Below are 16,700 nucleotides of genomic sequence, written 5' to 3' on the forward strand. Positions count from 1 at the left end.
TCCTGTCTTGACACGCCTCTTTCGCCTTTCGATGATGACTGGAAAAGTACCGAAATCATGGAAACTTGCCAACGTGCAGCCTGTGCCCAAAAAAGGCAGTCGTGCCGACCCCTCCAATTATAGGCCAATTTCAGTCACGTCCATACTCTGTAAGACTATGGAGCGTGTACTGAACAGCAGGCTAATGGCACACCTAGAAGCGAACGATCTACTCAGTGACCGCCAATACGGATTTCGCCGAAATCGGTCCACTGGGGATCTTCTAGCGTATGCCACCTATATCTGGAGTGAGGCCATCGAGAATCATGGTGAAGCACTCGCTGTCTCCCTCGATATCTCGAAGGCCTTCGATAGGGTCTGGCATGATAGTCTTATTGGCAAGCTTCCATCGTACGGTCTGCCTACTGGTTTTTGCGCATGGATCTCAGATTTCTTGAGAGACCGGTCGATTCGAGTAGTCGTCGACGGTTGCTCGTCCGACCAATTGGCTATTAATGCCGGGGTCCCTCAGGGATCAGTTCTCTCCGCAACACTATTCCTGCTACACATTAACGATCTGCTGAAACCCGGTATCTATGGGTACGCAGACGATAGCACCGTTGTGGAGAGATACGCATCCAGCGCGCGAGCCAGTACGGCACAAATCCAGTCTCTGCGGGAGGCGATGGTCGAACGCATGAACTTGTCCTTACAGGCAGTCTCCGAATGGGGCGAGGCCAATCTGGTCAAGTTCAATGCGACCAAGACCCAGGCGTGTCTATTCACCGCTAAACGGAGTCCATTCAACTTAACTCCGTCCTTCCAAAGTGTATCCGTACCGATAACTGACCACCTCGAGCTTCTTGGTATCACCTTAACGCCTACTCTCAACTTTGGTTCATACATTGAATCAAAAGCCCAAGTAGCCTCAAAAAAGCTTGGTATACTGGCAAAGGTGAGGCAGTATTTCAGCCCGGGACAGTTGCTCAACCTCTATCAAGCACAGGTCCGTTCGTGCATGGAATACTGCTCTCACCTCTGGGATGGATCTGCCAAATACCAGCTGGAGACACTTGAGGCGATAGAGAGGCGTGCCAAGAGGCTAATAAACGACGATGAGCTAGTAGGCAAAAAACTCCAGAGCCTCGCCCACCGTCGCAGAGTGGCAAGTTTATCGGTTTTTTACCGGATACACTTTGGAGAGTGCGCTGCGGAATTGCACGACCTAATTCCGCCATCCCCATTTTTCCATCGTTCGTCGAGGCGCACAGATTCTAGGCATCGCCACATGGTTGACGTTCCATTTACCCGGACAAAGCGGTTCGGATCGTCATTCTTTATTCGAACCGCTAGGGACTGGAACATGCTTCCTGAATCTGTGTTCCCCGACGAGTACAATTTGGAGGTCTTCAAGAGGAGAGTGAACAGGTACATTTTAGGGAAGCGCGCTCCATCTTAGGCCACATCTCAGCTTACCATCAGGCGAGATTGTGGCCAAGCGCTCCCCTATTGTACAATAAAAAAAAAAAAAAAAAAAAAAAAATATTCGTTCTACATTTTCTGATGTTTTAAACTCTAACTCAGATTTCTGATATGGGATTGCAGATTTCGTATTGATAGAGATGGAAAGAAGATGTACACAAAGAATATTTTTGCTCTGCAACATTAAACTTAGAAAGAAGTAAGTATGTACCTACATCTATTCATTTTAATTAACACCATGAAAAATAACTTTGCACCATGAAAAATAAAAAATAATTTGAACCCAATAATTTATTTTACCTTTAATAATGTGTGTATATTCGTTAGCGACGATCTTAGTCGTAACGTTTTGAATAGAGGTAGCATGTGGGCAAGAAGAAGCCATCGTTTTTCGTTGAAGTTAATGTGTAAGAGTACAAATGAGAATGGGATACTTGAAACAAAATCCACCCAAAACCAGAAATGGATGTAACGACTGAAATAAAATTAATGCCGTGTTAAGGTCAATTAACCCTAGAAGCCTAATCTACGCCTGCGAGGCGTACAAAAATTCGAATATTGGATGTCTCTTTCTAACGGTTGAAGCTAGCGCGTCGTACTTTTTAGTTATCTCAGTGGCCGACGGGAGCTAGAGGACGGTGTCTGTATCGTTATGGTAAGTCCCGCCATTTTTGATTTATCGAAGTGTTGCATGCCTGCGAGACGTATGTTTAGGCTTTGTGTAACTTTTAACTAAGATTAAGTGATTTTACTTTTGATTGTTTTTTGTGTATTTTATATCTTTTTTCGGAATTGTTTCAGTTATAAATATATTACGGTCCAATCTATTAAATAAAGACGACATTATCGTAATTTTGAATGGAGAAGGCAGTCCTCACGAGGATTCAGGTTCCGAAGTTGAGGATGACCATATTATCGACGACGTTCAAAGGGAGGGCTAAAATAATGAGGTGTCTGAGTTCGTTGCGTCATTACAATAATCTGGGCCTTCTGCAGAAACTAATCCAACCATGAATTTCAAAATTTGTGTGTAATAAATGTAAAAAAATCTGTGTGTGGCGAGCACAAGGTTGATTTATGTGTAGTGTGGTCCTAAAGTTAAACTAATCCTTTATAGACCGGTTTGTTGTAATGTTTTATCTAAAAATATATAATTAGCGTAAAAAAAATTGATACTTTATAAAAATAATATATGTTTTAAGTTGATTTTGAAGAAGTACATTTTTTTGTTCCAATTTATGCATATTGTTTTTTATGTTGTAATAAACAACTTTGATTATAGTTATAATTGATAATAGTGTAGTTTTATTTTTAGTTTATTTCCCAAATTCAAATTTCCGCTTTGTTAAAACAATAATAATTAAATAATATACCTAAAATAATGGCTTTTATATGTGTACGCCTCTGAGACGTATATTAAGGCTTTGTGTACGTTCCATATAGATTAGGCTTCTAGGGTTAAATGCTAGAAACAAATAGAAAAGTCTAGATTCTAGAAACAAATGGAAAAGTCTTTTCTCGCCTAAATATATCATGAAACTGAGCTTTTTCTTCGTTAAAGTATTGCGAGCTTTGGTAAAAATTTTCTTAATTGACTGTTTTACTGTACACATGTACCTACCTAAAACTTCTTTGCGCATACATATATCTATTTACAGGATATAACATGTTTTTAGTCATTTAAAATTAATATCATTACCTGATGGATTTCCTATAAAAATAGAATATTTATTTATGACGCTGTTCATGTATCTTACCAAGCAATTCTCCGTCTATCCATAACCACATTTACGGGATAATCCTCAGGGAAGCTAGTATTGAATTTGAAAATAATATCCAATAGAGATATTGCGTGTAGAATCAGCAGCAAAATGTCCACGTCGTGCAGTCGAGGGGATTGGGGGTGGTCAATGATATGGCTGAGCCGGAATGTAGACACACACATGTGTAAGATGTTCAGTATTGATGATACGCTGTTCCAATATAGACTGGAATGTGAATAATTGAATATTTATAAAATTTAACAAACATTGTACACATACCTAAGTCTTAAAATCATATGATTTGATTATTATACTGTTAATAGTTTCTAGTTTCATTATTTCAAATTACTTTTACCAACCTAATCAGACTCAATGGATGTATCACATAGTTCCCACCCTCAAATATCTGTCTCTGCTGTTCAGCTATAACCGTGGAATAGCTTCTATAGTGGTCGAAAGTGTTGGGGTGCCGCAGGGACACCTGGCTGACTTTGCGGAGGCATTTGATTACGTTGTACCAGTGTCCGCGCTTCTTAAGAACCGCACTATTCGTGTCTATGGCGGATGTTTATTCGATTTAAATGGATTTACAAGTTCTAAGTGAACAAGAGTGCTGTATGTATTGCACAAATGATGAAATAGTTCGTATGTTTTGTAGGTTTCGGTCGTGTTCAAATAGGTTACGAAAGTGTGCATAAATGCTGCTTTTTTATATTTAGTTACTTCGAAAATAGTACAAACAATACATATATACGGCATAATAAATTGTAATTAAAAAAATATGATCAAATCTGTATTGATCAAATAGGTTATCAAATAGGTCAGTTTTCTAGATTCTATGCTTTAGCAGGGACTATATAGATGCAGGAAAAAAGGGAATAATACCGTACTTACCGAGACCCAATGTACATTTATGATTCGTTAACATTTCGTCTTATTTATTATCTACCTAACACTTTTTTGTAAATAAAGCAAATGCTTGCGCAAATGCGATGTTGTACGTGACAATTATTATTAAAAATGATTATCAAAAATTACAGATCATGGTCTGTTTAGTTGTGGTTTAGTTCATAATGAGATTCATATTGGGTAGGTCCTAATAGGTTAATCATAAAAGGTTTCAAATGTGGTTTCAAATAAAACAGCAGTTTACATTAAAATATATTTATTCACAATATAAAAATAATATCATAAACACTGACGTATTATTTACATAATTATAATATTATCTAGGTATAGAATATTATTTACCTATAATTAATATAATATTGATTGATTTAGATTGTAGAATAATCCTTACAATTACAATTATGAAATACAATTTTTGTACTCCTTTTTTGGCATGTTTAGTGGTTAGTATTTTATACATATAGTACCTACTTATTAGTTGTATTTATATTTTTATTGTATATTGCACGCCTCATAAGCGAAGCGTTGAGGTGGGTACTACTGTCACTTCGCGCAAAACATCTGATTTTTCAAACTTAAAATGTCTTTATGTATCATACATTGCACTTGTAAGATAATACATACACACACATATTAAGAAAAAACACTATTTTTAACGTTCATGATATTTTTGATGTCATTTTTGTTATTTAAACTAGTTAAAAAACAGTTTAAAAAAGTTCTGTCTTGGACGTCCGTGTGTCTGTATGTGCGGATCCTGTTTCTTGTTAACACGATAGCGACCGAAATACTTTACTAATCGAGTCTTTTTTTTCTCTTACGCTTGAGTATGCTCAGGAATAGAACCCTTTCATTTTTCAGGGTCTGATTCGATGTGGTTTAATTGTTATTAAATAAACAAAAATAATAATTAATAAATATTTATTCAAAAAAAATTATGAGGCGTGCATTTTTGGATTTTCCAAATTATTTTTTCTTATCGTCTAAACTAAGGTCTAAACGAGTTGTCAGGGAACTGTTGGCTGAAGGGAGGCGAGTTCAAACCAAAGTTGTTTTTGTGCGTCGCGATAATGTCGTCTCCCGGCTGCAAATAAGATACTTACATAATATATCATTAATAATAATTAATATCCTTGATATTTTCAATACGAAATAAAAAGATATCGCGTGACCTGGACGAGATTATTTGTGTTATGAAAAATAACAATGCAGAAACATTCCCGATATTTGTTGCAAAAGACCTACACAAACTTCCGCCGGTCACTTTTGACCACGTAGATGCAACTAGACTCTTAAAGGATATCCTTTGTCTACAAACTAAGTTTAATTCATTGGAGGAGAAATTTGTGTCTATTGATAAATTTGACTTACTAAAGCAAGAAGTTGAAAACATAAAACATGCATCTTTAACTGATCCGTTTAAAAATGTTAATACGAGGAGAGGAGGTGCATGTACCCATGATAGTGCTTTTATGAATAGCGAAATTGTTAATTTGCAGTGCCTAACGGTTAATAAGTCACCACTGTTGGGTACAAAGTCCAATAACCGCTGTCCGAGTGCATTGAACTCAACGCCGTTGTCAGCTGACGGCCAAGATAACTTTGTCTCTTTCGTGCACGAGCAAAATAATGTATCGGCAAACACAAGGCACGTGGAGGCACCAATATCTACCGCGGTTTCGAACACAGCGCGTGAGAGCAGGCGCAATGGATACGACGGCCTTAAGGGATCGAGCGAGATGGTGCATAAAGCGAAGCAGATTGAGGCCACCGCGGTTTCGTGCACTATCGACGGATCGACATCGCGCGTTGCTACTCGCGCGTGCGCTCCGTGCGAGACTGATTCATCTACTGCAAATAATAAGTTGTCATCGCCCGCGCCTGCGCAGGCTAATACTTATAACATTGTATCGGAGATCACCAGTGATAAACGTGAACGAAATGAACTTAATGTAAACAATGAATGGCAGGTTGTGCGCAAAAAATCTTCTAAAAGGTACAAATTTTTAGGTATGAAAGGCTGTGCCTCGTCTTTACAAGGGGATAAATTTAAAGCCGCAGACGTTAAGGTGCCACTGTTTATATCAAACGTAAGTACTGAGACTAGTGAGAGTGATATAGTGAGTTATATAAAAGAAAAAACGTGCGAAAGTGTAACGCTTAAAAAGATTAATATGAAAATTAAAAGGCAATATAATGCGTATAAATTGTACGTGCCGAAAAATAAATTAAATTTATTTTTAAATGACACTTTTTGGCCTAACGGCATAACTTTCAGGCGCTTTGTACAATATTTAAATAAAGCGAAAGGTCGAAGTCCTACTGAAATTAAATAAAAATGTTATTAATATGGATTCAGAAAGTAAAATGTATTGTAAATTTACTTCTTTTAATTGTAAATCGATTAAAAGGTCTATTGATAGTGTTCGTATGATTTGTAGTGATTCAGATTTGGTAGCCTTACAAGAGACATGGTTACTACCTCATGATATACCGTTTATTGGAACTGTTTCTAATAACTTTGAATATACTGGCAAATCAGCAGTTGATACATCAGCCGGCTTACTGACTGGTAGACCTTATGGGGGAGTAGCCATTCTCTGGAGAGTTGGTATATTTGACTCGGTAACAGTAATACAGTGTAGTAGTTCGCGGTTGGTTGCTATAAAAGCCACAATAAGGGGCCGCGCAATAATTGTCTTTTCTGTTTATATGCCAACGGACTCGATACTAAATCTTAATGAGTTTACAGAAGTCCTTAGTGAAATAAATGCAGTCGTAGTGAGTAGCGATGTTGAATGTGTATTTATTCTAGGAGATTTTAACGCCCACCCCCAGGAACTCTTTTATAAAGAGTTGATTAATTTCTGCACGGATCAGTCCTTCATATGTGCTGATGTGATTAAATTAGGGGAGTCTGCGAGTAACTACACATTCATCAGCGAGGCTCACGGATGTAGGCGGTGGTTGGATCATTGCGTTGTATCTCAGTCTGCCTGGCATACAATTGTTAGCGTAGGAATAGACGAGGGTGTGTATATGTCAGACCATTTGCCTTTATTTATTAAATGTGACTTAGGCGCTGTGAGGTCACGGCACATGACCCGCGACATGAATCGGAGTTCGGTTATTTGGGGTGAAAGAAGTGATTCTCAAATTGATAGTTATCGCGAGATATGTGACGACCGTTTAAAAGAAATTGATCTCCCCCAAGAGCTGTTCAGTTGCAGTGGAGGGTCGTGTTCCTTGGCTGAGCATAGAATTGTTTTAGATCGACTCTATAGTAAAATTGTACAGAGTCTATCTGATGCGGCGGTATTGTCTTGCGAGGCAAGGCACCCTAAAAAAGATAGACGAAATAAATTATGTGGGTGGAATAGGTATGTGAGAGAAGCTCACCGGGAGGCGAAACTTGGTTTCAAGTTGTGGGTATCTCATCAGCGTCCGAATTCTGGCCCTGTTTATAATCAAATGTCTTTTACTCGAAAAATTTTTAAAAGTCGACTTAAATGGTGTCAGAATAACCAAGACCAAATTAAAATGGACATTATAGCTGAACAGCAGGCTTCAAAAAATTTTGTTCAATTTTGGAAGTCCACTTCTAAACTTGATATTAAGCCAAGTTTGCCGGTGAGTGTAGAGGGGCGTAATCAACCTGAAGATATAGCAAATATGTTTAGAGAACACTTTAAAGTGCGGTCACCTTTGGGGCCCTCAGCCGCGGTTTACGAGGAGCTCGGCAGGGGTGGGGATGAGCTTCTGCTTCATGTCTCTTCTAAGCAGGTTTCATCTATCATAAAGAACATGAGTAGAGGTAAATCTCCGGGACATGACGGGCTCAGTGTTGAACATTTAAAGTATGGGGGGTGTCATTTGCCGAGAATACTTTCCATGTTCTACACCTTATGTATTAGCCACGCCTATCTTCCCGCGGCTCTCATGAAAACTGTAGTCGTGCCTGTGATTAAAAATAAGACGGGTGACATCTCCGATAAGGGAAATTATCGCCCCATATCGCTCGCAACGATTCTAGCCAAGGTGCTGGACAGTGTGCTTGATGCTAGTCTTAATGGCTTTTTAAACCTCCATGACGCTCAGTTCGGCTTTAGACCCGGACTCTCCACTGAAAGCGCTATTTTGAGTCTAAAGCACACTGTTCAATACTACAACAAGCGTAGGACTCCTGTGTATGCTTGTTTCCTCGACCTATCCAGGGCATTTGATCTTGTGTCGTATGACGTCTTGTGGGGGAAGTTGAGGGACAAGGGTATACCGGTAGGCATTTTAAATATATTTAAATTCTGGTATGCTAACCAACAAAATGTTGTTAGATGGTCTAACTCATACTCCGAAGTGTATGGGCTTGAGTGTGGTGTTAGGCAAGGCGGACTTTCGTCTCCCAAGCTATTTAATTTGTATATCAATGACCTTATTGTCGGGCTCAACAGTACGCATGTCGGTTGCAGCATTGGAGGTGTCTGCGTTAATAATATCAGTTATGCCGATGATATGGTGTTGCTGGCTCCGACTGCGTCTGCTGTGTCGGAATTATTAAAGGTTTGTGAGAAATACGTTGAGGCACATGGTCTGAAATACAATGTAAATAAATGTAAATATGTTGTTTTTGGGGACACCGGTAAGTATGAAGTATCCTAAATGTACTTCCACCATAGCTCTTAATGGTGTAGATATTGAAAGAGTTAAACAATTTAAATACCTTGGGCATATGCTTACCGATGACCTCCGAGACAATGTGGACATTGAGCGGGAGCGACGAGCGTTGGCGTTTAGAGCCAATATGTTGGCTCGTAGATTTGCTCGTTGTAGTAAGGACGTAAAAATAATGCTTTTTAAGGCGTTCTGTCAGAATCTCTACACGAGCAGTCTATGGGCCAGCTATGCGGATCGATCGCTAAATGCTCTTCGTGTCCTGTATAACAATGCCTTCCGAATGCTGTTGAAACTGCCACGCTTCTGCAGCGCCTCCGGGATGTTTGCTCAAGCACACACATCGGATTTCTGGGCCGTCATTCGCAAACAAACAGCTTCTCTTTTAAGGAGAGTGCGGGGCAGTTCCAACAGTATAATAAGGACCATCGCGGAGGATGTAAGTGCGCCCATCATTTATTTATTTATTTATTTATTTATTTATTTATTTTGGTAATCCAACAGCTTTACATTCAATAAGATCCATTTTGTTGATATCTGAACAAATTGCCAATAAGGATTACAACATATTATTATTCTTAAGAATAAACCACAAACTAGAAAGGTACACAACAATATTAAAAAAAAAAAAAACATAAAAACAACTACAACAAAATAACACTCAGCTACCCAATGTGTGTGAGCGCATGTAGGTATGTGTGTGTGCATATGAGTGTGTGTGTGTGAGTGTGTGTGTGAGTGTGTGTGTGAGTGTGTGTGTGTGTGTGTGCGTGCGTGTAGGTGTGTGCGTGTGTGCTAGTGCTTGTTTAAATAACCATTTATTTTAGATATTTCATTAGCAAAGCGTTGTTTAGAGAGTAAGAAAATGTCAGCACTTGTGTACTCTGCGTTGTATACACGCATAATGCGATTTAACACACCGTTTCGTGCATAATTAGTATTAACTTTAGGGATGTAAAATAAGTTAGTCTGACGCGTACGAAAACCGGGATCATGGGACACTTTGTGCGTACACTTGTTGCATCAAAGCGACTTGTCTATGCGTAGAGTGTCCTATGGTGGATTTAGTTATTAGTTATTAGGACTTAGTTTTTAGTTTTTTAGATATAATTATTAACACTAATACTTAGGTTTTTATTTTACTAACAAAATATGGATCTGCGATATCCGAATTGTATGCAAATAAATAAATAAATAAATACATATGGATATAATTATTCAAAAAATCTATTTTGAATTTATAAAACAAGGTCTTTCTGATATGGAGATAGGATCTTTTTGTAATGAATAAAATAAAATAGACGTTAAAGGGGACGAAATGTGCTTGTCTGTGAGTGTATGTAAAATGAGTAAGTTTGTTTGTGAGTGTTAGTTTGTTTGTAAATATGTGAATGTGTAAATGTTAGTGTGAGTAAATGTTCGTGTGAGTATGTGTGTTCGCGGGAGTGTTAATGAATATAAATATGAGTGTGAGCAAATTTGAGTGAAATGATGATAACTTTTTGACCGACTTAAAAAAAAGAAGGTTTACAATTCGGCCGGTATATTTTTTTTACTGTATGTACACCGATTAAACAGAGGTTTCTGAACCGATTTACGTGATTCTTATTTTTTATACCTGGTGTTTTCCAAACTTCTGTGTGTTTGCCGCTTCGGGTGGCAAGAAGTCAGCGCTGAACTGCGGCAGATCCTCGATACCGATCAGGTCCGAGTCGTCCGAATCCTCGCTGGAATTTATTGAACAAATATTAAAATAAGTTTTGTGTGATTTTATTGAGAGTCTTTCGTACCGAAGGTTATTTTTTTAATAAAGTTTTAGTTTCTTTAAGAAAATTTCTGAATTTGTTATTTAAAAATCTTTCGAGATAGTCGTATCCTTGTCGTGAGTTCGTATAAAAATCAAAACCAAACTTTCTTAGCATAGTCCGTAAAATACCACAATACCTTATTAAACTACACGTACTAACCTTCTCTCACACTCACAACTCCCACTGAGTTTGGTGTGAGTATGAGTTGGAAAAAGTAATGTATATCATAAGGTTAGTGCGCCCAACTCACACTCACACTCAACTCACACTAACACTCAACTCACACTCACACCCAACTCACACTCACAATAACTCACCCTCACAACAACTCACACGCACACCCAACTCACATTCACACCAACTCACACTCACACCAACTCACACTCACACACTCACCTGAGTGCATCAAAGTCGGGTGCCTTCAGCGCCTCGTTCCACACGGGGTTGGAGCCGGCCTCCGCGTGCTTGTTGGTGCCGGGCGCCGCCAGCCCCAGCCTGTTCAGCCCGGAGTCAGCGGAGCCGTACTTGGTCATGGATAGAGCGAGTAGCTGACGGTTTAACCTGGAGCGAGTATATTATTAAAAAAAAAGACAGGTTGCACTGGGGGAGTGCCGGCAGAAGTGAAAACTTGATTATTAACGTTGAGCATGTTTGATATTTTGGAATGGCACCCGTCTTACACATGGAATATAAGGGCTAAAAAAAAAAAACATCCGTCTTACGCTTTTTCGATCAGGTCACGTGTCCTGACGCGAATTTAAGATTTTATACCCATTACAGAAAAAGTGCTCAACGCCGCTAAAGAAGTTTTCACTTCAAAAAATATTGGAAAAATAAATTTACACGCGTTACATGTTTGAAAATAAGGATACAAAACTTGTAATTTATGGATAAAATTTTATAAAATTATCCATAATTTAACTACAAATATCTACATTTAGCCCGCGCACACTATCCAGTAACTAGTAGATGTAGTATTCGTTTTTTAATATTATATAAAACAGATAATGAAATACCATTTTGCAGTACTTATGTGATGAATCTCTCAAACCTTTAAGAGAAAAAAAATGAATTTGATATTTTTGGTTAAATGGCATTCAAATGCTTTATAAATGAAAAAATTTATAGAATAGAAAAAATTCGATCCGAGGCGGGACTTGAACCCGCATCCTTTCGCGCCAATCCGGGGCGGATGATTTACCAACTCAGCCACCCGTGACCCGCCAGAGCGATAATTAATTCTTCACTTGTGACACTCGGGGACTGCCGCGGTAAAGCTATTGCATGCTATGCCTTCGAGCCACACCTCCGCGCCCGTCCCCGTGGGGAGCGTGAGGTTTTTTCGTTACGGAATTTCTGGATTCGGTCCCCGCGCTCAAGGCCCGCGATAGAAGCTATGCAATAGCTTAAAAAATTTCAGGTATAAGCACTCACTTCCTGGTTCTATAGACGAAGGCAGCAAGCAGCAGCAAGCACAGCAGTGCCAGAGCTGCTGCCAACGCCCCCAGCACCAGCACCATCAGGGCGCTGGTGTCAGCACTGATCGAGGGGATATCCCCCGTCACCAGGTCCTGCAGCACCAGCAGTTCCGTGCTCAGAGTTCGCTGGATGCTGGTCAGCAATTGGCTGTCACTTCGGATCCTGGACATAATGAGTCAAATTAATTCATAGGTTACACCAAGAAGCTTATATCTAATACACTGGAGATTGCACTATGACCATTAACTTTGGCAAGTTGGTGTGAAACGGAAAAAAAAAACATACAGGCGTCATTCAACGTCATATTTTCTTGTTACAAGTTAATGGTCATAGTGCAATCTCCAGTGTATTAGATATAAGCTTCTTGGGTTACACGCTCATTCTGGCGTCAGTTCAGTCCATCAGTTTGATCCGGCTTAGACTGATGCCAGAATGATGGATGAAAAGCACGGTTATTATTACGGTATTTTTGTCATTCTGAACCATCAATTCGTCAGTCAACCGGTTAGACGATAATTCTCCCGTCATTCTGAGCAGACTGATGGACTGAACTGACGCCAGACTGAGCGTGTAACCTATGTCTAAGAGTAGTTTTATTCTGTAACCTCTCTCTCTCTATTATACGATCTGTCAAATTGAGAAACGCTCCGTCTTTTTTTTTTAAACTAAATCCTTTTATTAGCTAGCTATCCACTATTTTGTTTTATAGTTGATTTTTTAGACTGAAAAATTTCAAGGTTGAAGCAAAAATTTAAAAGTTTTCTTTACACGGTGTCCCTGAGCTTATAACTCATTTCGGTGTTAAAGGCGATCGTTACAGTTTTAAACTGTAATAGCGATGTTGTCCTCGTCAGCGGCTGGCAACACTTGGTCGATGTGGCACATTTGTTCACTGTGTACTATATAACTACTCACGTGTCGATAACGTCCGTGCTGACGGGCTCCTGGTCCCGCAGGAAGTGCGCGCGCACCTCAGTGCGGTCGGGGCGCGCTATGTTGTCCTCGTCAGCGGCTGGCAACACTTGGTCGATGTGGCACATTTGTTCACTGTGTACTATGTAACTACTCACGTGTCGATAACGTCCGTGCTGACGGGCTCCTGGTCCCGCAGGAAGTGCGCGCGCACCTCAGTGCGGTCGGGGCGCGCTATGTTGTCCTCGTCAGCGGCTGGCAACACTTGGTCGATGTGGCACATTTGTTCACTGTGTACTATGTAACTACTCACGTGTCGATAACGTCCGTGCTGACGGGCTCCTGGTCCCGCAGGAAGTGCGCGCGCACCTCAGTGCGGTCGGGGCGCGCTATGTTGTCCTCGTCAGCGGCTGGCAACACTTGGTCGATGTGGCACATTTGTTCACTGTGTACTATGTAACTACTCACGTGTCGATAACGTCCGTGCTGACGGGCTCCTGGTCCCGCAGGAAGTGCGCGCGCACCTCAGTGCGGTCGGGGCGCGCTATGTTGTCCTCGTCAGCGGCTGGCAACACTTGGTCGATGTGGCACATTTGTTCACTGTGTACTATGTAACTACTCACGTGTCGATAACGTCCGTGCTGACGGGCTCCTGGTCCCGCAGGAAGTGCGCGCGCACCTCAGTGCGGTCGGGGCGCGCTATGTTGTCCTCGTCAGCGGCTGGCAACACTTGGTCGATGTGGCACATTTGTTCACTGTGTACTATGTAACTACTCACGTGTCGATAACGTCCGTGCTGACGGGCTCCTGGTCCCGCAGGAAGTGCGCGCGCACCTCAGTGCGGTCGGGGCGCGCTATGTTGTCCTCGTCAGCGGCTGGCAACACTTGGTCGATGTGGCACATTTGTTCACTGTGTACTATGTAACTACTCACGTGTCGATAACGTCCGTGCTGACGGGCTCCTGGTCCCGCAGGAAGTGCGCGCGCACCTCAGTGCGGTCGGGGCGCGCTATGTTGTCCTCGTCAGCGGCTGGCAACACTTGGTCGATGTGGCACATTTGTTCACTGTGTACTATGTAACTACTCACGTGTCGATAACGTCCGTGCTGACGGGCTCCTGGTCCCGCAGGAAGTGCGCGCGCACCTCAGTGCGGTCGGGGCGCGCTATGTTGTCCTCGTCAGCGGCTGGCAACACTTGGTCGATGTGGCACATTTGTTCACTGTGTACTATGTAACTACTCACGTGTCGATAACGTCCGTGCTGACGGGCTCCTGGTCCCGCAGGAAGTGCGCGCGCACCTCAGTGCGGTCGGGGCGCGCTATGTTGTCCTCGTCAGCGGCTGGCAACACTTGGTCGATGTGGCACATTTGTTCACTGTGTACTATGTAACTACTCACGTGTCGATAACGTCCGTGCTGACGGGCTCCTGGTCCCGCAGGAAGTGCGCGCGCACCTCAGTGCGGTCGGGGCGCGCTATGTTGTCCTCGTCAGCGGCTGGCAACACTTGGTCGATGTGGCACATTTGTTCACTGTGTACTATGTAACTACTCACGTGTCGATAACGTCCGTGCTGACGGGCTCCTGGTCCCGCAGGAAGTGCGCGCGCACCTCAGTGCGGTCGGGGCGCGCTATGTTGTCCTCGTCAGCGGCTGGCAACACTTGGTCGATGTGGCACATTTGTTCACTGTGTACTATGTAACTACTCACGTGTCGATAACGTCCGTGCTGACGGGCTCCTGGTCCCGCAGGAAGTGCGCGCGCACCTCAGTGCGGTCGGGGCGCGCTATGTTGTCCTCGTCAGCGGCTGGCAACACTTGGTCGATGTTGCATGTCATTTGGAAGCCCACGCTGAATGTGCTCGATATCTGGTGTTGGAAATTAGTGATATATTTTCAATTTTTAAAGTCAAACTTTTGTAGACACGTTGAGAGTAAAAGTCGCGACACAGCAATACCATCACGTCATGGAGAAAAGGCGACGATTTTGTTATATCATTAAATCTTACCAAGAAATTTTCACTTCTGACACGTGTACTTGGCACATACTCTCTTCTTTTTACTTAAAAAAATTCATAAACTAATTTTTCTATTCTTTAATAATTTCTCATTAATAAAGTATGCTATAAAACTAAATATTATTAATATCTTCAGCAAATTAGTAGCTAAAACAAATGTGAAAAGTGCAAACTTACAAAGTCTACTTTGCCTTCAATCTGCTCAAGCGTATTTAAGAAGATGAAGAACACGCGGTTCTGTGATGATATCAGGTAGATCTTCACCTCCGCTGTATCATAGGCTCCCGCTGTTGAAAAAATATTTCATATGAAAAAAATTATAAAGACTGTTATGTTTGAACTTTGACTTCACAGAGTTTTTTATCACAGTGTCCTGAAGTGTTTGTTATTGTAATTTTCTGGTTATCAATTGTTTCCCATACACAATATTATTCGAATTCACCGAGTGTTACTACAGGTGTGAAAACAAACCATAATTATATTTCTGAATATCCCTTTCCAGGAGCAAAACAAAATACGTAAGATCCATCAGCAAGGCAGCTGTAGCAAGAGTGCAACATATGCCTATAGCCGAATATGCCCATAATTTATTTATTTCAGGCAACAAATGTTGCAAAACCATAAGCTTGAGTTCAGAGTGGATACTGTTGCTGTAGCTGCAAACTAAAACGACAGACTTTGGTTAAGCTGCATGAGCTCTAGCTGCACAAACACCAGCTACTCACCAGGGTCCGTGGCCCGTACATCAAACTGGAACGCTCCATGCATGCTGGCGGTGGGCTGCATGTTCAGCGTCAGCACACCACTGCCCGCCTGCAGATTGAATGCAGACTGCTGTACAGCTGCAAGACTCGGGTCAGCTACCATGGACTCCCAGTCTATGGAGTACGTGATTGGGGCGTTCTCTGAGTGCTGCGCCTGTAGGGTAGCAGGTTTGTTTGAATGGCGTACAAAAATTATCTTGTCCATTATTAATTATTATCTTGCAGGTTGTAGCTCCTAACGTTACGTTCAATAATATTCAATTTTTAAGTTTAATAATTTGCTCTGGCGGGTCGCGAGTGGCTGAGTTGGTCAGGCATCCGCCCCGGAATGGCGTAAAAGGATGCGGGTTCGAGTCCCGCCTCGTGATCGAATTTTTTCTATTCTTTATAAATTTATATAAAACATTTTAATTTATATCAAGTATTCTCTTCAGAAAATTAAACAAAACGCCCAACAATTATCAATGAATACACCATAATTATAATCTATTCAAAGTACGATAATATTCATCATGTAAAAACCCACATATCAAGTACCACAAACACAAATTACAAAAATAGAAAATTAAAAGCCAAAAAAGTTAATTCTGTAAAACATAACATTTCATAATTGACAGATAACGAGTACTTACCGAAACAGTGAGTATCACCCTGTTGATGGAGTCCATTGTCGAAATGCCTCCAGTGTACAGTTTCCTGTCGAAGTATGGTTGAGGGTTTGCCTCTCGAACCTGTAAGTAATGAAATTTTCTTAATTGACCTTGAAATACTTAAAAGACAATTTTTTTTCATTTACTCTTGTATTATGTATATTTACATTATCATTCAATCATTAATCTTCTTATATATAAAAATGAATCGCAAAATGTGTTGGTAAGCGCATAACTCGAGAACGGCTGAACCAATTTCGATAATTCTTTT

General features: G+C 41.0%; 2 protein-coding genes across 2 annotated transcripts in view; both read right to left on the reverse strand.

Moving 5' to 3' along the window:
- Positions 1-4,152, reverse strand: part of LOC149908292 (potassium/sodium hyperpolarization-activated cyclic nucleotide-gated channel 2-like) — a 44,103-nt gene extending 39,951 nt beyond the window's left edge. The window contains exons 1-4 of the mRNA XM_090102189.1: positions 4,119-4,152; positions 3,584-3,779; positions 3,219-3,449; positions 1,762-1,936 (exon numbers count right to left, since the gene is read on the reverse strand). Of these exons, the coding sequence (XP_089958315.1) occupies positions 1,762-1,936; positions 3,219-3,449; positions 3,584-3,779; positions 4,119-4,152 (636 nt within the window). The remainder of the gene's footprint in view (positions 1-1,761; positions 1,937-3,218; positions 3,450-3,583; positions 3,780-4,118) is intronic.
- Positions 4,153-5,121: 969 nt separating this feature from the next.
- LOC149908293 (cadherin-AgCad1-like) overlaps positions 5,122-16,700 on the reverse strand; it is a 36,408-nt gene continuing 24,829 nt past the window's right edge. The window contains exons 28-35 of the mRNA XM_090102190.1: positions 16,412-16,510; positions 15,741-15,933; positions 15,193-15,302; positions 14,709-14,866; positions 12,044-12,250; positions 11,006-11,170; positions 10,420-10,528; positions 5,122-5,217 (exon numbers count right to left, since the gene is read on the reverse strand). Coding sequence (XP_089958316.1) covers positions 5,122-5,217; positions 10,420-10,528; positions 11,006-11,170; positions 12,044-12,250; positions 14,709-14,866; positions 15,193-15,302; positions 15,741-15,933; positions 16,412-16,510 — 1,137 coding nt within the window. The remainder of the gene's footprint in view (positions 5,218-10,419; positions 10,529-11,005; positions 11,171-12,043; positions 12,251-14,708; positions 14,867-15,192; positions 15,303-15,740; positions 15,934-16,411; positions 16,511-16,700) is intronic.

The sequence above is a fragment of the Colias eurytheme genome, chromosome 5 (assembly GCF_061535395.1).
Source record: "Colias eurytheme isolate Ceu_HAF_F1 chromosome 5, ilColEury1 Martin Lab GWU primary, whole genome shotgun sequence".
NCBI lineage: Eukaryota > Metazoa > Arthropoda > Insecta > Lepidoptera > Pieridae > Colias > Colias eurytheme.